This window comes from Scleropages formosus, chromosome 7, assembly GCF_900964775.1.
Source record: "Scleropages formosus chromosome 7, fSclFor1.1, whole genome shotgun sequence".
NCBI lineage: Eukaryota > Metazoa > Chordata > Actinopteri > Osteoglossiformes > Osteoglossidae > Scleropages > Scleropages formosus.
In genome coordinates, this window is record NC_041812.1 from 10067901 (window position 1) to 10088608 (window position 20708).

At 52.6% G+C, this 20708-nt stretch overlaps 1 protein-coding gene across 8 annotated transcripts in view; it reads left to right on the forward strand.

The window, feature by feature from the left end:
* The window catches only part of LOC108937575 (partitioning defective 3 homolog), a 101608-nt gene that overhangs the window by 10850 nt on the left and 70050 nt on the right, over positions 1–20708 (forward strand). For all 8 annotated transcript variants that reach the window (XM_029253372.1, XM_029253373.1, XM_029253375.1 and 5 more), the window contains exon 2: positions 9235–9336. In XM_029253372.1, coding sequence (XP_029109205.1) covers positions 9235–9336 — 102 coding nt within the window. The remainder of the gene's footprint in view (positions 1–9234; positions 9337–20708) is intronic.

The following is a 20708-nucleotide window of genomic DNA, read 5'->3' on the forward strand; positions in this document are numbered from 1 at the left end:
AAGTCTTCCCGGTCCTTCTATTTGTTGGGCCTAGTGGCGGTACGGATTCTTTTGTTCCTCACGGTCATCAAAGTCTTTCCTCCGAAGCCCTTTGCTGAGTCGCAACCCCACCCCCCGCCATTGCTGATGCTGCCTGCGCCTTATGCTCCCTTTCTCACACTCGCGTCGGGAACGTTTCACATGGGTGATGCGAGATCCTCTTCTGGTCTCCTCGTGATCCTCTGCAGTTCTCCGGTCTGGTGACCGTCCCTTGCGGTCCGACGGTGTTGCCGCCAACCCCTGGAGGGTCACCGCACCTCGCCCCTCTGTTCCCAGCAGCCCCCGCCCGTGTGCCATCCTCTTTCTCCTGGGTGCTAAACATTTCAGTTACTTCTCTCTGCAGTAGTGGGAGAAGAAATGTTTGGTGGCCGTGGTTTTGGATCGTGGGTAACAGAGTGGTGGTTGTCTTGTGCTCGGGGTCCATTTTTACCGTCTTCTCCACGATGACAGCGATGGGGCATGTTTCCATCCCCCACGGTCACTGTGCCCCGCCGTGCATATGGACAGTAGCTGCCTAAAATATAATTTTTATTCTGCAATCACACAGCAGGACTTCTACGGTGCTAACTGCTGAGAATGTCCTCTTAAATGAAACGATGTGATGTCATATTCATCCGCATCTCAGAAAGGACGACTGGGATTTTTCTTGGCTGTGGTTTCTATTAAAATGAGCCAAAGGTCAATGTCTGAATGTAGAACACCCCGTGAGCCCTTCCCGAAGAGCAACGAATTAACACTTACAAGTGCTTGAATGTCCCAGCACAACGAGAGACTCCCCCCCCCCCCCCCCATTATAATCACACGTACAGTCGGATATGAGCTGAATTGTTTCACTTTTCCTGTATGTGAGTCACAGCAGGAAAAAACAGATGCAGAACAAACCCAGCTGATGAGTTTGTGTACCGTGCTGCTCTTATGTACACGATGTGTCTGACTGTATCGTTCGGTTGAGGTTGGGTGTCTTTGGTGGCTGCCTTGTTGGGTTGGACTCGGGTATCTCCAATAGCTGGCTCATTGAGATGTCTTCAGGCCCCTGTGTTGGATGACCAGGTATCCGCCTTCCTGCCCTAGTCTTTTGGAGCTCAGTTGCAAAGACTTCACACGAGCGATGTCAAGGTGGGTAGGACCTTCCGGAGGCCCTTGGACTAAGAGGCCCGGAGCAGTAAACACAAGTCTCCAAGAAGAGCTGCTTATTCAATCATGGTGCCTCCAAAGGGCAACCTGTGGGGTGGGAGGACTGATGATGTCATCAGGAGCACTTCCAGTAGGAGAGGACATCACTTTGAAGAAAAGCATCTGCTAAGTGAATAAACTGAAATGGATACATTTAAATATAAATTTGGAATGTGCCGGAAGACCCTTTGAGGAGCCGAATGTGAACAGTTTGCCTCGATCCTAATTTTTTCAGCAGCCTGGTTGGCCTTGGTGTTAGAGCCACACTTCCACACTCTGATTTGATATGTTGTGTGTTGCTGTGATCCTGAGATGTTGAAGGGTGTGTGTACCTTTACAGCTGCCTGCAACACAACCGAGTGACTCTTTTCAACTTATTCGGTACTTTACGATGATTTTTACATCATGAAACTGGTGAGTTGCTGTTTTCTATAAGGTGCCTACATTGGACCAGCAGGTGGCGCAGCAGTTAGAGCTACTACCAGCCACTCAAAGCACCTGGGTGTGAATCCCACCTTCTGCTGTATTGGCCTTAATGAAGTTACTTACCCTGAACTGATACAGTTAAAATGACCATTCTGTGTAAATGGGGAAAATCAGTGTAAGTAGCTAAACGCCGTAAGTTGTTTTGGAGAAAAGCATCGGATAAACAAATTAATGTGAGCGCAGCTCTAGTAAGAGAATGAAATGGAGTAGTTGGTGCATCTGGATAACGTCAGGAGCTGATGGTCTACAGTCATTGTCTGACTTGGAGTTTCAGAGATGGTAGAAATGGACTAATCTGTGCGCCATATGGGAACTGTGGAATTTCTAGCCGTGAAAAAGACCCGACCGGCCAGCACGTGTGCCGCGATGCAGGACTCGAGTTCTGCTCTGCTCCGTGTCTGTCTGCTGGACTCCACGCTCATCTCAGGGAGTGGCACAGGCTGCTGTGACTCTTGGCAGGGGTGTGAACAAAACTCATCCTGGGGCCTCGCAGGTGTTGGCCACTTCAACGCTGACTTCGTCTGTCTGTTGGCTCGGGAAGGCGGAATGATCTGGAATGTTATTGCTGGATGCCTTCTGTCTGTAAGGAGATGGTGCTGAGTGTTCCGTTTCCCAGTGTTGTGTTAACGCTGTAATGCTGGGTGTCACTCGACTTAACCATTAATACGTCGTACCACAAAGGGGCAGCAGATGGCGCAGCGGTTAAAGCAGTCGCTGCAATCAAATGACTCCGGTTCACATCCCTCGTCCTGCTCTGTTACCCTTTGCCAAGGTATTTACTATGAACTGATGCGGTAAAACCTTCACATTATAAACCACTTTGGAGAGAAGTAATACTACTGGAGATTTTCTGGCACACTGTGCTCTTTCTTTAGACATAAGGCGGCACGTTGGCACGAGAGGATGTGGGTTCGATCCCCACTCAGTCTGTGTGGAGTTTGCATGTTATCCCCGTGTCTGCGTGGCTTTCTTCCGGGTGCTCTGGTTTCCTCCCACAGTTGAAAGACATGCTGCTGTTCAGGTTCCACAGAGAGTGTGTTCCACTGATGTATGGATGAGTGACCCAGTGTAAGTAGTGTATCTAGCAGTGTAAGTCACCTTGGTGAATTAGGGGTGTGGGCTGATAACACTACATAGAGTTCATTGGAAGTCACTTTGGAGAAAAGTGTCTAAATAAATCAGTGTAAATGTAGGAGTCCTTCTAGAAAGTTCTGTCCTCTACTTGTGCCCCTAGTATATAAAGGGATGTGTCCATTGTCACTATGATGGAGTCCATCTAGATGCTGCTTGTCCCCTTCTTTCCCATCATCAGCATCTTTCTAAGAGACTCCAACCTTCTCATGGTGTGTCCAAAGTACGATGACCTCGGTCTCATCTGTGCTTCCACTGAGAGGTCTTGAGATTGGACCCAGCATCCTTCAGTTTGTTTTCCTGTCTGTCCACAGGTGTCCTTTAAAAGTCTCTTGTGGAGCTCCATGGGTCAGAGGTGTCCTTATTTCTCCTGTCCTGCTTCTTCAGTGTCCATCTTCCAAATGGATGTGGTGTTCATGACCACACTTGCATAAACCAGACTGGTTTGTGTTCTGACTGTCAGTCTGCGGCCTAAGTGCAGTTGGGGGAAGATTGTGAGGTTTATTGCGTTTGGGGGGGGTGTAGCAGTCTGCGAAAGTAGCACAGTTCACGGTCATCTACGAAGACCACAGAAGTGGCGGCACGTAAAGTGCAGCTTTTTATAAGGAGATGTTGCCTGTCATCCGAAGGACCGTAGTAAAGTACAGCGAATACCACACTGAATACCACACTGCCTCTTGCACGCCTGGTTCACGATTGCTCCCGCAAGGGGCATCTCCTGTCCTCCTGGTTGTGCCCAGTGTGCGATGCAGGGTGTTAGTGTGGAGCGCCACCACGGTGCCCCCCGAACAATACGCTCGACACAGAGAGCGCCAGCCTGCGGTCAGTTACAGCGGAGATGCGCACTTCTGTAGAGTCTGACCGTGTGTCGGGTGTTGAGGATGTTAAGGTTGGTGGGTTGTGGAGAACGGTTGGCCAAGAACCTCATGCCTGCCGTGCTCAGACGTGCGGCGCGGGCTGTGTTTCCGATGACCGTTGGGTGACCGCAGCCAGGGACGAAAGCTTTGCTCCTCCACGTTTCACTTTTGGTCCTTTGGCTCTGGTTTTCGCAGCTGGACGCGTTCGACCGCCTGCGTTTAAACGGGGAAAACCCACACGGTCTACACGGCCATGTTCCTGCTGCGAAGGCAAGGCTCGTCCGCGGGGCGACCGCATCGGTCACACTTGGTTTTCCTGTGTTTACAGCGCGCGCTGCGAGACTCCTCCTCACCCGCCGCGGTCACGTCTTGTCTGTAATTTCTACAGATTAACCGCATGCCCGCGTTGACACGTGAGGTTATTGTATTTTCCTTTTTTGCGGAGCGTCAGGTGTCCAGGCTTGTACATTCTGGCAGCGAGCCCTGTGAAGTGTTGAGAAAACACACACACGCCCTTTCTGCGTCCCACTCGGTTTTGGGGTTGATGCTGCTCGTCCTGGCGCTGAAGCAGGTGATCATCTTTCAGGGTTAGGGTGTCACCTCTGAACCCCCTGGGTGTCGCCCGGCGTTGATAGCCCGCGCCGAGGTGCCCTCTCGCCGTTTTTTCAGGAGAGCTGAGGAACGGCACTCCTCGAGACCCGCTCCTGCGTTCGGCTCGTGTTTTCGACACGTCTCTGTTCACGTTCCTGTGTTCGTGACCGCCGACCGCTCTCCGCCGCCCGGCCGCAGCGCTGTGTCGCTGCACCTCCGCACGCTTTGTGCTCCCGGCTCAGTCGCCAGGTTCTCAGTTGTGGCCCCGATGTGCTGGAATGAGCTCTGTTGTATCAGTTCAGGAGCAGCTGGTCACCTTGTGGTTAGAGGGACTGCCTTTGGACCCAAAGGTCGCAGGTTCGAATCCCACCTCTGGATGTAGTACCACTTTTACCAACATCGTCCCCCCTCCGATATCCCATTATCCTTCAAGTGCCCAAAGCAGCAAAACCAGAGTCCTCCTGCAGTAATAGCAGCTGAATTGATGATGATGATACAAACTGGAAATTTCATATGGTTATACAAATGTGCTGTTTGTACCCCAAGGCACGTTTGCAGGTATGCAGTAATTTATAGGAGCACCTCTAAATTAATTAGTTTGAATGAATTTTTTTAACTCGAATGTTAAAAGTTAATGTAAAAATCAATAGTTTTGTTTTTATTGTCATGACCAGGGCGGATTCAGACTTTCACATCCTTGTTCCGTGTCTCCTCATTTATGTCTCATGCTGTAGCGGGGTAGTGTAGCGGCTACTGCCTTTGGACCCAAAGGCCACAGACGGGTTCGATTCCCATCTCCGGCTGTAGTACCCATGAGCATAGTACTTACCCTAAATTGCTCCAGTAAAATTACCCAGCTGTATAAATGGGTAAATAGGTAGATTAACACGGTAAGTCGCTTTGGAGAAAAGTGTCAGATAAATGAATTAATGTAAATTTAAGTTCCTTGACCAAAGGGGCAACAGTGGGAGGTGGCATTCGAACCCAGGGCTTCGGGCTGCAAGGTGATGTCACTGATCACTAGAACACCTGCAGCCCTTGAGCAGAGCGTGTCAGTGCTTCGTTCAAGCAGGTGAGTGGAGGCGTAAGGAACATTTCAGGCGCCGGTGACCGAAAGATGCGCCGTCAACTTTGCGGTCAGTTCTGTTGCCGTTACAGGTCACGGCGGAGAGGGAGTGTAATCACGGTAATGTTCACTGTGCGGTGGGGCCGCCACCTTTAATCCGCAAAATCGCTCCAGAGGATAGCAGGTCTAACGAGTCCAACGTGCTGGAGTCACCTAAAAAAAAAAAAAAAAACAGGTGAACGCCCCCTGAGTAAACCACACCTTCGTGCTGTACTGCAGTGGGGTGGGGGAGCACTTTACATTCATCTGTTTGATTGAGACACTTTTCTCCACTGCAACGCACAACTAAGAGTAAACAAAGTGTGTTGCTGAAAGATAAAGAGCTTCAGACACAGAAGTGTCAATGCGCAACTTGTCCGTCTGATACCGCCGTGTTGCTGGTTCACATCCCTCAAGTAGCTGCCTATAGAAGTGCCTTAAAATAGCAAATGCATAGATAATCATAGCAGATGGTGTTGGATTCATTTATGTAGCTGTCAGGAGATCAGGAGAGAAGTGGCTTTGGAAGAGATGGGTTTGAGACCCTCCTTGGATGCTGGGAGGGATTCAGTAGCTCTGAGGGACACAGGGAGTTTGTTCCACTCTATTAGGTTTGACAGCAGGTTATCGTCAGTGACTTTGATTCTGAGGCTGAGCGGTCGACGTGCTCGATGGACTGCACACTTGCACCCACAGTGATTTATTTAGGTCCCGTGTTGAAAGAAGCGAAGTGAATTACTGCATTACTGTACCACAGAACGTTGTATTGTGTGGTAAACCGGCAGGTTCGTGTAAAAACCCAACCAGATACCATAATGCAGGTTTAGATGCACGCAACGCAACGATGTGCATTATTTTGGTGCATTTTATGTAAAAAGTCCCGTGCTGCCACCCCCTTTGTGGGACGATTATGAAGACAGTTACTGTGCCACTTGAGCAAGTATGAGATGTGTCTGAACCTGCTTAGAGATACTGGCAAGAATCCATGAGGTGCTACAGGCATCCCGCTGCTCCGGTCCGGGGGTTTCTCGGTTTCGGATCGGGGCTCTCGGGGGGGGGGGGGAGTCGCGGTTCCCCGGACCGGATACAGAACGTGAGCGGAGTTGGGGATTTGGAGGTCGTGTCCTGGGCTTTATTGGCGTGAGTAGCTGAGGGAAGAACCACCACCACCCCCCCCCCCACCACCACCACCACCACCACCGCTTTTCACTCCTGAAACACAAACAGTGAGATAAGAACCCCTCCGGTACCGTAATCTCTCCCCCGACCCGGCGTGCGAAGACTGGCATCGCGGCTCTGTCGGGATGGGGTTACGGGCTCCCGCATGGCCTGAAAACGCAGCGGGTTCTCTTTCGTGATGGCTCCGATCGCACGTGAAATCGCGACGCGTATTTTCCCCGTGCCGCACGGATGCCGAGGCCCCGTTCGCCGTGACCCCGCCGCGGTAAATGCTGTCGGAGTCCTCGGCCTTCGATCGACGTGCCGAATCCGCGAGGGTCTCGTTTTGTTCGCGGGCCTGGTGCGCGTATCATGTGACCAGCTGCGGTTCAGGTGTTTAACCGGGGTTTCGAGTCTGTCCCGCGGAGTGGCCTGTGACCGTCCGCAGCCCGCCTCCAAAGTGCGGTGTGTCCGGGCCATCCTCTCACTTCCTGGTCTTTCCCCGAGACTCCAGATGCGAGTAGAAGGAGCGTCTCGGATGTGCGGGGGGAGGGGGGAGGGAATGACCCTTCGGTTATTTTAGTCACAGTAGCAGGACCGTGGCGGGACTGGCATGAAGCATTGTGAAGTGGTGCTGGTGGAAACACCTGGGGTGTGAACGGTCGTGCTTGGCAGTTCCCGTGTGTGTGTGTGTGTGTGTGTGTGTGTGTGTGTGTGTGTGTGTGTGTGTGTGTGAGTGTGAGTGAGTGAGTGAGTGAGTGAGTGAGAGAGAGAGACACACGCAAAGTGACGCTGTTGTTAATGAGCAAACAAGCAAACTGTTGTTTCATGGCGGAGGGTGGATGCAAAGCGGTCGTGCAGATGGGTGTTTTTTTGGGGAGGGGGTGTCGTTGGCAGTCCAAACGTGGTCAGACCTACTGACCGCAGGTCCATGTTCTCCAAAGTGGAGAACCCTCAGTGAACTGGTGAGTCGGGATCCCGTCGCTTACTCCCCGGTACCACACGGTCGCAGCCCGCCACGCATCACGGTGCTCATCTGCACGGACGGTCCCGTAGCTGTAGGAGACGGTCGCCGTCCGGCACCGTCCGGGGAAAGGGAGCCCCTAGGGAGCCAGGGGCTGGGAGGGACCGGTTAAACCATCTGGTAGAAAGTGGTGTGAGGAGCTCCGATGTTCTCGGCTCCTCCTCGCGTGTGGGGGCTGGTGGGCGACGTGACCGCGGGCACTTTGGTCCTGCTTGGTCTCGGTCTGGAAACCATTAGGCTTTTTTTGTGTGAAGCGAGAGGGCCTCGGGGATGGAAGAGGCGGGGCTTCCCTCTGCGGCTCGTCTAGAGGAAGGAGCGGCGCTCCGACAGACGCCCCCAGCTGTCCGCAAGGCACCGGCACCACTGAGCAGCGCTTCCTGCTCCCGTCGTGTGGACGGCCTGGGAGTCTCCCAGAGTCGGTGACAGCAGGCAGTAGAGCCTGGAGGAACGGTCCTGTGGGTGAGGGGGGCGGTATAAGCGTGTGAGAGCGCCTCCTGCTGGCCAGGCACAAGGGCCTTATACCCCACTCTTAGAAGAGTCACAATCACCAACACACCTTTGGATCCTGCTTCACTGATTGATATGGGTACCTGTAGGGGGTTAGGGAGGGAGTAACCCGACTCATTGCTCCCCCTACTGGCCAGATATTTAACTGGCGTTTTGGAGTCTGTGGTGTCATTGGATTGTCATGGATAACTTAAACTTCCAGGCCACTACATATTGTGTGTGTGTGTGTGTGTGTGTGTGTGTGTGTGTGTGTGTGGAGCTCATCAGAGTGATGCCATAGCCCAGGGAACGTTTCCTGCAGGCTCGTCGTACCGGGCGGTTACTGGAGATGAGGGGCCGAGTTGCCGTTTCCACTTTAACGCGGTGATTTGAAAAGAAAAAGTGTGTATGATATAAAACTTAAAAAAAAAAAAAAAGAAATCTGGATTTGTAAAGTATGTATTGTCACAGATCTTATTTTAAATTTAGGGGGGGGAAAAAAACATTTTTGTTGTGCCAAAGAAGTAATTGCAGAATCCTGGGAAGCGCGGAACTGCCCGCTCGAACCACGCGTCTGCTGCACGGTGAGCCGAGACCCGGACTGGAGACGCTTCTCGGGCGTGTCGACCGCCCGCGGCTCCCGGGTGTTTCCGGCCCTTTTGTCCGTCGCAGCCGGAGACGCAGGAACTGTCCCAGACCGGCGCCCGGACAGCGCTGCGCTCGGTCGCTACCGTGGTCCCGTGAAGCGGTTTGGGTGCTTTTAGGGGCCTGTTTTGTGTCATCTGTCCCCAGGAAACCGGGCCGTCCGGGATGGGTCGTTTGTGTTGAGGGCGATGATGTCCGCACGGGACGGGACTTCCTCGTTTCCTGTTTTGAGGGTGACGTGGAGCTCCTGTCCGAGGCCCCGTTGGTCACGCGTCGGCCCGGAGGCGGCCGACGGGGGTCGTCGAACGATCTTCGCCCAGCTGTCCGCCGCAGTGTCTCCTCTAAAAGTAACCCTCATCGTGTGCTCAAGGAGAAAGATGAGACTTGGGGTCAATAGCGTACATGTACAGCATACAGTATTTCCGTCTCCTGCATTTATCCTCCAAGCCAGCAGGTGGCAGTGCTGAGCGCAGAGGCAGTACGGCACTGAGATTAGGCAAGCGGCACCGCCTTGATCGAGTGTCTCTGGTCTCCTGCAGGAGCCGGGCTACTGGCTACAGGTGCACCGTCTGGAGCACGGCGATGGGGGCATCCTGGACCTGGACGACGTGCTGTGCGACGTGGCCGATGACAAAGACCGCGTGAGTAATGGTTTCGGAGAATCGCCAAAATGTGTCACCTGTGGATTGGCCAATCGGCTCTTGAGTCAGCGACCATATGACCAGGAGAATTGCAGATGTGTGTCCTTGCAGAGAGCTGCTGTTGTAGCATGGGGGGGGGGAATCGAACTCGGCAAAGACTCGGCTGTAGTCTCTCCAGGGCCCGTGATCATGGACGACACGGTGGCGCAGCAAGTCGCGCTGCTGTCTCTCAGCGCCTGGGTGGTGTGAGAGAACGTGGGTTCGATCCCCACTCAGTCTGTGCAGAGTTTGCTTGTTTTCCCCGTGTCTGTGTGGGTTTCCTCTGGGTGCTCTGGTTTCCTCCCACACTCCAAAGACATGCTGTTCAGGTACACCCATAGTGTGAGAGTGACAGAGTGTGTTCTATTGATGTATGGATGGATGAGTGACCCATTATAAGTAGTGTATCTAGCAGCGTAAGTCACCTTGGTGAATAAGGTGTGTGGGCTCATAACACTTACATACACTTCACTGGAAGTCGCTTTGGAGGAAAGCGTCTAAGTGAATAAATGTAGTAGTAATAATAATAATAATAATAATAATAATAATGTATAACATTGTTTGTCCTCGTTTTGCACAGTGACTGTAATGAGTGATGTCGTGTGTAGTAACTATGATGAATGACTTAACACGACCAAGTTTACAGCGATTTACCTGCTTATTATCAGGATAATGTTTCCGTATCAGCTCAGGCTAAGTACTTTGATCAAGGGTACTACAGCGGGAGAGGGGATTGAAACCCAAGTCCTTCCGGCGCCGACTCTGACCTCCGCAGGCTCGTCCTGCTCTCGCCGGGACGATGAGCGTCGACGCGATGTCTCAAGGGGCGGGACGGGTTGTGTGACAGGGGTCTTGCGGGGTCACGTTCCCAGGTGTCCGCAGCTCTGCGCGCGCGGTTGCGTCCGTCTCCAAACGCGCCGGCGCCGGGACGACCCCAGGAGGCGCCGACATATTTTGAATACTTGAGCGAAATGGAAAAACTGTCACTGGATTTTCGGCGGGGAGGGGGCAAGGCTCGTTGTCTCGAACGGTCAGCTGTGGGGAGCGAGCTGCCAACAGGAGGGTTTTTCCTCAGGCTCCACGTGGGTTTACCACGGGACTGCAGCTGTGCCGGGGGGTGCCCTTACACCCCCACAGCTCGACTCTCTGATCTCTGACCCCGCCGGTGTGACAGGTGTCGTTCCTTTGGAGGGAGGGGCCCTGCGCTATATTTATGTGCGCGATCGGTGGTTCTCGGCAGGGTGGGGAGGGGCTCGCGTGTCTGCTGCTCGACTGACCGGTGGCCTGAGGCATCTTGACACCCCCCCCGAGCAACGTAGCAGTCGGCAGGACAGGACCTCATGCAGGAGCCCCTTCGAGGCGCCCTGTCTCACTCACCGTTTGTCACAGCAGTTGCCGTTTGACCTCTGTCTCCATGGTAACCAAGGAAAAACACTGGACCGTTACCGAGCAGCGTTGTCGTTCTGGGGTCTGTTTACATCTTGTCGGGTTGGACCCGACTCCTCTTCCGGGCATGTTTTTGGTGGCGACTCGGCGCGGTTTCCCGCTCGGTGTGACAAGGCCTCCTGTGGCTTGCTGAAAGTTGGACGACCGGAACCGTTCGTTCTCAACTGTGATTTGACCACGATGAGCGTTTCAAGTGCTGCCAGCAGGGGGCAGCATCACAGTGCTCTCAGTGGACAATTACAACAGCAATAATAATAATAATAATAACACTGACAGTAATAACAACAGTGATGTGGACGGAAGGAACTTGTTGTGACTCGACCGCATTTCTGTTGTCCTCGCATCTGAAGCAGAGATTCTTGTCCCGCCTCCCATGGGGGGCCTTCGGGGGTGCGCAAACCTCAGCCTTGGAAATGACTGTCTAAATACACAGAAGTTAGCATGAAATGGAAAAAGTTACTGTGCTGTTACCATCTATAACATATTTGTGCTTGAGCATGTTTAAGTTTCGGCAGATTAGCTGAGCGCACTTTTTTTCTTAGAATTTCTGAATGGGCATTTTATTTCTTAGCTTTTTTTTTTTTTTCAGATTTTTATAGGGGTCTGAGGCCCAGAGAAAGTTAAGGGGTCTCTGCTGTAGGCGTCATCAGTGTTGCTTTCAGCTTTGTGTCAAAGTTTATTATTTTTTATTCTGCACCCCCCACTAATTGCACCCCTGTGGTTTTGCAGGAACTCCAGCATTTCCCATAACTATGTCTATAAAACTCGATTCCCTCAAGTCCCGTGGCTGTAGTTTACTGCTCATCACGCTGGGGAGGTGGGGGCGAGTTTCGCTGGAGGCCGAGCGCCTCGGCCAGTGTCGCTCATCTCTGACGGACACTCACGAGGCAGAGGAAGCGCAACGTATTATTCAGTTGGGGGAGTTCTTTGGGTCTCGGGGGCTCTTCTTTCCAACCCGTGTCAGCCAGATGTGGCAGAATTCCCTGTGGAACATCTGCCCTCTAGTGGCAGCTTTGTGTAAGTACAGGTGGCCTGATTCCAGGGACTTCTCTTCCCTGTGTGTGTGTGTGTGTGTGTGTGTCATAGCCGGTCACATGTCCAGCTCTCATTCCCACATGTCCAGTGTTTCCACAGATGACAAAGACCCCGTTGATGGTCGGCAGAGACCCTCTAGCAGCCGTGTGCCACGTGATCCCAGCAGCTGCTACTTTGTAATATTTAACCCTCAGAGTTCAGAGCCGTGCAGCGCCGTGCGTTTCCATCACAGACAAAAGTGTGTGCCTGATGATGTGGCACATCATGATTTTCCTGTGCGTGAGTTTAAGGTGTGTGTTTGATTGCACAAGATGCTGTTTTTGGAGAGTGCTTTTGCGCGCGCACACAACTGTTTGGGGTTACGAATCGATCCGGTTTCTCCCTCCCTCCCTCGGACAGTCACCTTCGTCCCATCTCTCTCTGTCCCACGTCTCCCCTCGCGGTCCGTCTCTGGTTGGACGCAGTGGATGTTACGCAATCTGGCGCTGTAGGAGATGCCGCGGGGCGAAGCTTCACCCTCGCTCATCTGCAGAGCAGGAACAGAGACTGTAAATTATTCACATTGTGTGGGTGGGCAGATTGGGAGAGAAACTGTGTGTGTGGGAACTTACTGTGTATCACATATAAACGCAACCCTGTTGAAGGGTCCCTTTATGATTAACGTGGGATCGTTCAGCCCCCCCCCCAGTCTCTGTAGGAGAACAGGTGTGTCTCGACATCCCGTAATGCAACAGCCCGTTGTCACAGTGCTTCTCCCATACCTGCCCTTGTTTAGAGATAGTGAGGGGTGCTCATGTTCCGCACCTCTCTATAATTGCCCTGCTGGGTGGTACGGGGATGTGCAAACTTCTGCTTTCAATGCAGTAAAGGCGTCGCTCTCGCTGGCGCCCCCTAGTGGACGTAGTGCTTTTGCTCCCACTGGCTGCAGAGGTTCTTTTACAGGTTAGTGCTGCTCTTGTGGTTTGTTTGTGTGATACTTTTACCACATCACTTACACACATAGCGGCCTCCTTCTACCTGAAGGACCTGGGTTCTAAGCCTGAGTCCTGCTGTTGGACCACTGATCGAGGCGCTTACCCTGAAGTGATGCGGTAAAAATCGCCCTGCTGCATGTCGTCATAGATGCCAGCCATCCAGCTCACACCAGCCTCTCGCTTCTACCCTCTGGTAAACGCCACCGGAACTTCTCCACCCAGACCTCCTGCTTCAGAGACGGCTTCTTCCCACAGGCCATCGGAACCCTGAACCACCGGTGACCTCGCTGCCCCTGTACTCTCATCACACTGCTTACTGTATCTGTTGAACTGCTACTGCCAAACTCTACTGGTACTCTTATATTGCTTACCTCAATTTTACTGTGAATTACACTGCTGTATTGGATTGTCCCGTATCATCTTGTCCTGCACTGTTGTCTTGTTTTTTGTTTGTTTTTATATTTCATTCATATTTTATATTTAAATTTCACTGTTTTTCTCAGTAAAACCTGAACCTCCCTGCAGGACACTGGGTTTGATCCGCTCTCCCAAAGGTCCTCTTAGTCTGTATTCACTGCAATTTGGTAGCAACTTGATTACTTATGTGAAAATTAGGTTAGTGTAATAGAGTGTGTGTGTGTGTGTGTGTGTGTGTGTGTGTGAGTGAGAGAGAGAACCACCACCTGTTTTTAATGATCAGTATTAAGGGAAAGGGAACTGCTCCACTGTAGGGGGCAGAATTTGGTGGCAGATGGCTATGGTGGACCTTCTGTGGGGTGGGGGGGGGGGTATTTTGAAGGAAAGGGTATTTAGGGATACCCCCGGACCAGTCCTGGGTCCCACCATTTGTTGTTGAAGCTGCCCATAAATCACATCCTTCCATTGTTTGGTGAACTGAATTTGAAAACTGTGCAGGAAGGTTGTTTGTGTGTGTGTGTGTACACATCTGCCAAATGTTTAAATGAGCACACACCTTATTGTTTAAGATTCTTTGGAGCATAAAATGCTCTTCCTCCCATTAATGGGCACTTGGATCTCACGATCTGAAGTGGCATCAAGTGCGGCCAGTTCAAATTGTGCCCTGGAGGATTGTGGGTAAGGAGACCAGTGTTCGCTGCCCTTGAAGACTGCATGCCTGCGAAGCATTTCCTGTTGGGGGGGGGGGGGATTGCTGGATGGAGCTGCTGGTGGTTGGCCCTTGCTGTTCCTGTAGCTTCGCATTTTTTGCAAACCATGAAGTAGAAATGAGGCACAAGTGCGGTTCTGGAGGTTCTCAAAATGATTTAGTAGAGCTGCCCTAAAGACTGATGCTTTTTAAGTTGTGTGCCTTCGCTTCATGCCGTCCTTATATTACTTGGTTTACTGATTTTTATTGGTTTTATTTTTGATTTTATCATCGGCATGACATTTTTTAGGATGTATTTATTTAATAAAGATTTTAGTTGTTGGAAATAATGGCGCAGTTTTTTTTTTTCCCTGTCGAGTTGGATGTCGTGTGGAGCCAGACACCTTTGGTGGGCTGGTAATCCGTTCTGATCCATAAGGGGGGGGGGAGAGTGCGTGTTCGTGCCGACCCAGGGATTGATGGCCCGTTCCTGCTGGGGGGTAGCGGTGAAGCTGGCCCAGTATGCAGACAACACTGCGTTGTTCCTGTGCTCGAACCGGGCACTCGGCCCGCTTCGGGCGTTTGGGCGTGCCTCCGGCGCGGTGCTGAACCTCGCCACGTCTCTTATTGAGTTCTTCGGCAGTCGGAAAACAGGACCGCATCGGTAGTTTTTCCCGATGCGGTGGTCCTTTTCAAGGTGTTGGGGGTCAGCTTCCTTTCGGAAGGTGCCGCCAGGGTCAATTGGGAAGAACGCTTGACCAAAGCCAGATGGAAAATGGGTTCGTGGAAGACCACGTCCCTCTCCTTGATGGAGAAAAATGCTGGCGTTGAAGGTGGGCATCCTCCCCACGTCGCTCTACCTTGCTCAGATGTACCCCTTGCCTCCAAGATGTGGCGAGGCCTTACGAAAGACGTTTCCCATCTCGTCTGGGGGGGGCGGGTACGAGTACGTGAGGAGGGAAGTCACGGACCTTCCGAAGGAGGAGGGAGGTCTCTGACATTCTTCTTAAACTGGATCGTCTCTTCCTCTCCCGGTTGCGTTACCGACTGGCAGCTCCGATCGAGCATCCCCACCGGTACTTCGTACGTCTTTGGTCGGCCTTTCCGACGCGCCGGTCGGTGGCGTCCTGGTCCAACGCCGGGGCGAAAGCCGAGACGCAGCTCGCCCGTTACAGCCACGCCGTAAAGTGGAGTAAGACCGCGGCGGCCGGGGTCGAGGCGGAGACGCTCCTCAAGCGCAGGGCCTCGTATAAGGCTGTGGTCGAGAGGAGAGGAGCTCGAGGAGGGCACGTGGGCCAAAGTTCAGCCAAAGGAGCTCGACCGCCATCTGTAAGATTTGAACCGGGGTCGTCTACAAACTTAGTTGCCGCTCGGAGTAGTCCTGTACGGGCACAAATTGCTCAGCCGCCCAGCCACCCAGTCCGCCTGCGACTCCAGTGCGGCGAGACGGGTGTGGGAGGTGTGGCGTTTGGCGACACGCCTGCGCAGGAGGATCGATCCGCAGATGGTTTTGACGTTCGACGGCGTCTTGAGGGGACGGAACCCTGGCGCTAGGAAGGCGGCGGCGGCCGCGGCTGGTGATCGGCGTAGCCAAGCAAATGCTCCGGAACGCAAGAACCCGGCCGGTCCGGACAGGGGTAGACTTGGGCGTCCAGGGTGCGTATCATAAAACTCGGGCCGACCTAATGTTGAGGATGGAGAAAGATGTCGCTCGGTGGGGTTACTTAGAAGCCCAAGAGAGGGGGAAGGGCCTCTCTTCGCTGTAACGCCACAGGTTTGTGGCAGATCCTCCATCCTTTGGCACTTACAAAATACCGCAACCCTCTTTTTGGTGAACGTGTTGTGTTTTATGTTAGGTGTAGGGTTCTCATATCTCTCTGAACACCACTTAATTGCACGATATTCATTCAAGATCCACAGGCAAGATGTTATACCCCAGGTGTATTTATCAACACATGGGCTTTAACGTCTTATATACTATATATATATATCCCACACCCCTGTATAATTCGTAGCACTTATTGCACTTCTAAGTAGTCACTTAAATGACATGTGTGGCGTGTTTGTATTAATTTTATGGTTTGGTTTAGTGTAGTGTAGGTTAGTTTACTGGGTGTGGGTGTCAATTTTCTTAATGGTTTCTCTATATTTGGTGAAGTTTGTATGTTTTTGTAGGACAACTATCCATAGAGTCGCCATGAGTGGACATGGACTCGACGGCACCTAACGACGACAACGACGTATGTATTTGTACCACTCGCCTATTTTGCTAAAATGTTAATAGGGGAGACGTGTTGCGAAAAGGTAAACGCCCGAGAACGGTAGTTAAGGTGTACGGTAACGCCCTGGGAACAGGCCAGGGGACCGCCCCTCTCGAGCGGTGGAGTTGCCAAGTAAGTTCCTTTTAAATATTTCTATTTTTTTTTAGCCTTGGGTTTGTATTTTAATCTCGTAAAGGTCCTGTCATGCAGTCTTTGTATTAGTTGGTTTTATTGATTTTATTTTTGGTTTTATTATGGGAATGACAGTTTTTAGGATTTCTTTATTCAATAAAGATTTTAATCGTCGAAAATGATGGTTGGAGAAATTTTTACCTGTCGACCTGGACAGCGGGTGGAGCCAGACACCTTTGGTGGGCGGGTAATCCGTTGTGATCCGTGGAGAAAAAAGTACGAGTGGGTGAGTGAGAGAGACTGGGGTCACCCCGACAGCTGTTCGGTTGTGGACGCCGCATCGTGCCGAATCGGAGCTTCGGCATCCGGACGTTCCGCGTACCCTGTGGAAATTCCGACGGGTCCCGACTGCGGTCGACCGTGTGCGTTTCACTGACCTGTTCTGCTCACATTTCAAACTGTGTGTGTCTTTCTCCCCGGGGAAGCCTGCTGGCTGTTGGAGGAGCTCGTTGGCTTTAAATCATCTTCACAGAGCTGGATTTTCCTTGTACCCAATTAGCATAGAGAAGTGTGCCTCCTCCTGCCCCCCATCACTTTCTTTCTGGAATGTTCTCCCCCCCTTTGGCAGCGGCTGTGAGATGAAATGCCGATGAAAAGTTAAGCAGTTAAGAACATGAGTCTAATTAAAGCGGGATCTTCTGCATAATTTACCCTCTAATGGGCTGTTTGGTGCACTGCCGTGTGCGCTCAAGTGTGTGTGCGTGCGCACTCGTGCGGGAAATAGACAGACGGCGAGAGCCGAGATCCGAACCTGGATTCTCGGGGTCCGAAGGTGGCACCTCGAATCACTGTGGCGGTTGCTGTCTGGTTAGTCGGAGGCCCTGCATTCCAAACCCCACCTCCTGCTGTGGTATCCTGGATGAAGGTATTCATCCCGTGGTGATGCTGTAAAAACTACCCCGCTGTATAAATGGGTGGCGCACTGGCACGGCAAGTAGCGCTGCTGCCTCGCGGCGTCTGGGTGCGAGAGAACGCGGGTTCGATCCCCTCTCGGTGTGTGTGGAGTTCGCATGTTCTCCCCGTGTCTGTGTGGGTTTCCTCTGGGCGCTCTGGTTTCCTCCCACAGTCCAAAGACATGGTGTGTGAGTGACAGAGAGAGTGAGTGTGTTCCACTGATGTATGGATGAGTGACCCAGTGTAAGTAGTGTATCTAGCAGTGTAAGTTACCTTGGTGAATAAGGTGTGTGGGCTCATAACACTACATAGTTTGTTGGAAGTCACTTTGGAGAAAAGCATCTGTAAGTAGACTTAACTACTTAAGTAGCTCAGGTTTGTACACTGCTATTAAGTGAGCTTGGAAAACTGTTGCATAAATTCTGAAAAATAGTAATGGTCATAATGGGGTGAGTCTGATTCTTCCTCTGGTACCAAGCTGTTTCGGTAATCGCGCCCTGGACCGTCTGGGAGGCAGCGCCCCCTGCCGGTCAGGCCTGAATATGTGATTGGCGCTGAAGCCGAATGAGGGACGTTTGTTGCGTTTCCCGGAACGCCGCCGGGGGGGGGGCGCGCTCCGATCCCCTTTTGTCACATCTCATCCAGAGCCAGAGCTGCTCATTTCTCTGTTTACTTCACCCTCCTGTACGGTTGGTCGGTGGCTCTCGGTCAGCCGTCGGCGCATGTGGCGGGGTGTGCGTTCGGCGTCCTCGCGGACGCCTCCCCCTCCCAGCCGGGTTCTCGAGTTTAAACCCCTCGTTTCACGGCGCATTCTGTCACAACAGACAACGATGAGGCGTTGCCAGGAAGCGGTCTCCGCCGCGTGTTCGCGGCCCGTGCGCCGAGTGGTGCCGAGACCTGCCAGGCAGGAACGCTAGCGGGATCAGTCGCCTGTGGCAATGAGGGACCCCCTGCCCTGCCGCTCTGATCCAACAGACCCCTCCCCTCTTCACGGATACCGGTAGTGACCGTCCATTCGTTAGGCCTCATTGCGGACCAGAAGGACTCGTTCGAATCCTGCCTCCTACCGTAGTACCCTTGATGAAGGAACATGGAAGCCTTGAATTGATAGGGTAAAATTACCCAGCTGTATAAATGGGTAAATCAGTGTAAGTAGCAGGGGGGGCGCGGTGGCGCAGTGGGTTGGACCGGGTCCTGCTCTCCAATGGGTCTGGGGTTCGAGTCCTGCTTGGGGTGCCTTGTGAGTACCGTCCTGGGTGCGTCCCCTCCAGCCTTACGCCCTATGTTGCCAGGTTAGGCTCCGGCTCCCCGTGACCCCATATGGGACAAGCGGTTCAGACAGACAGTGTAAGTAGCTTAACACTTTGACACCTTGGAGAAGAGTGTTGGACAAACGAGGAAGCGTAACGTGACCGCGGCCCCAGCGGGGTCGAGATTTTCCGCTCCTCCTGCAATCCCACCGCCGCACGGTCATTGAGCAGCATCAGTGGTCAGATTTCAGGGGTTTCCTCACACCAGCAGTTTGGGTCTCCTGGTCCACACCCCGCAGAGAGGACACAAGCACGGTGCCCTCGATGACCGTGTTCCCGCCACACGCCGTGTTGCTGCACTTCACGTTTCCCTACAGGTTACCGGGTGTAGCGAACGGTCTTTTCGTCGCAGTACGGCGTTTCCGCCGCGGCCTTTTCCCGCTCCCTGTCCTCGCCGCTCGCGTGCCCCGGTCACCACCACCTGCCTCTGTTGTGGGCGATGACGCAACGAGAGCCAGAAAAGGAGGCCGGAGCGTCCGCTTGTCATCCCTCTCGCACCGTCGTGTCTTCCTGGCAGTCCCTGTCTGTTCTGTACTGTCATAGGAAACACCACGGTGACTCTCCAAGAAGGTGGCTGGGATGCTTGACACCGTGGTGGTAACTGGTGACCTTTGACCCTCAGACTGAACTACAGTCTCACACACACACATTTTCTGAACCACTCATCCCATACGGGGTCGCGGGAAACCGGAGCCTATCCGGCAACACGGCGTAAGGCCGGAGGGGGAGGGGACACACCCAGGACGAGACTCCAGTCCATCGCAAGGCAACCCAAGCGGGACTCGAACCTCAGACCCACTGGAGAGCAGACTACAGTCACATTTTATTTAATTTGTCTGACGCTTCGATTTACTTTTTCGTACACCAGGTAACTTTTTTTTTTTATTGTTGAAGTTTAGGGTAAGTATCTTGATCAAGGGCACTACAGCAGGAGCAGGAATTCGAACCTGCAACCTCCAGTGGCAGTAGCTCTAACAATTACTAGATTAACAGACCAGTTGTGCTCCATCTCCTTGTGGGCAGGGATTAAAAAAATGAATAACTAAAAAAACTATTTGGGTGGTGAGCAGCAGCAGGCATCTCCTCGGTCAGTGGTCATCCTGTGGATTCCAGAGGGACCCCTCGGCACCTGACAGCGACCCTGTTCCCAGTGTCAGTGGAGTGAAAGCGCCTTCTGGTTTTGACACTTCCCTTGTGACTGTAAGGAGACAAAGACCGCTTCCCGAAGGGTCCCGACCGCAATAAAACGCCCCGTGTTTAAAATTCAGGGAGTCGTGCTTCCGGTTATCACTGGATCAGCTCCATAAAAGCGACACTGTGAGAAATTGACTTACTGCTCATCATGGAAAATGTGCGAAATTCCACTAGGAGGCGCTCTTACCCCAAGTTTGTTGTTGCTCTTCCGAAGAACAGCCTTTCCTAAAGGTAGAGCATGGAGATGCGGGAGTGATCCGGTCCCTTGTGTGATCTTTCAAAAGTTGCCCTCCCCCCCCCATCACATGATAAATCCATGTGATGCCCAATAATGAGTGAAGAGCAGGGTGTTCCATGTCTTCGTGGATCATGTGTCCACATCTGACCGCTCTGTCTCCTGCTCATTATAGAAAAGGGGAATAGGAGCGTGTACACCTGTTGTACCACATCTGCACGCTGGTGACAGATCGGCCGAAAAGTGATCTGTAGCGTCCGCTGCTGATGGGCCGTGGCACGCGCGTGTACCCGCACGCTGTCTGAAACTGCTTGTCCCGTGCAGCGCTGACCGATACCGTTGGCCACGCCCACCGTACTGCACCACACGCTCTCCTCCTCTGCATGTGGATAACGGGGTTCGACCCATGACATCTGCTTTTCTTGGCCATAGTCTGTGGTCGCTGTAGGTGCGCTATGCTGAGAACTCAAGAGACCTGGATTCGAATCCCTACCCAGTTCTACAGCGCAGTAATTTTTACTGTAACGGTTCAGGGTAGTACCTTGATCATATGAACTTCAGTTGGGGAGAGAGGATTCAAACCGGGGTCCACTCTCATCTCTAAGCAGTATGACACCTGCTTCCGGGAATAAAGTAGTAACGCTGAGACGGAGGAATGTGCGTTTCACGAGTGTTGCATGAACCGGC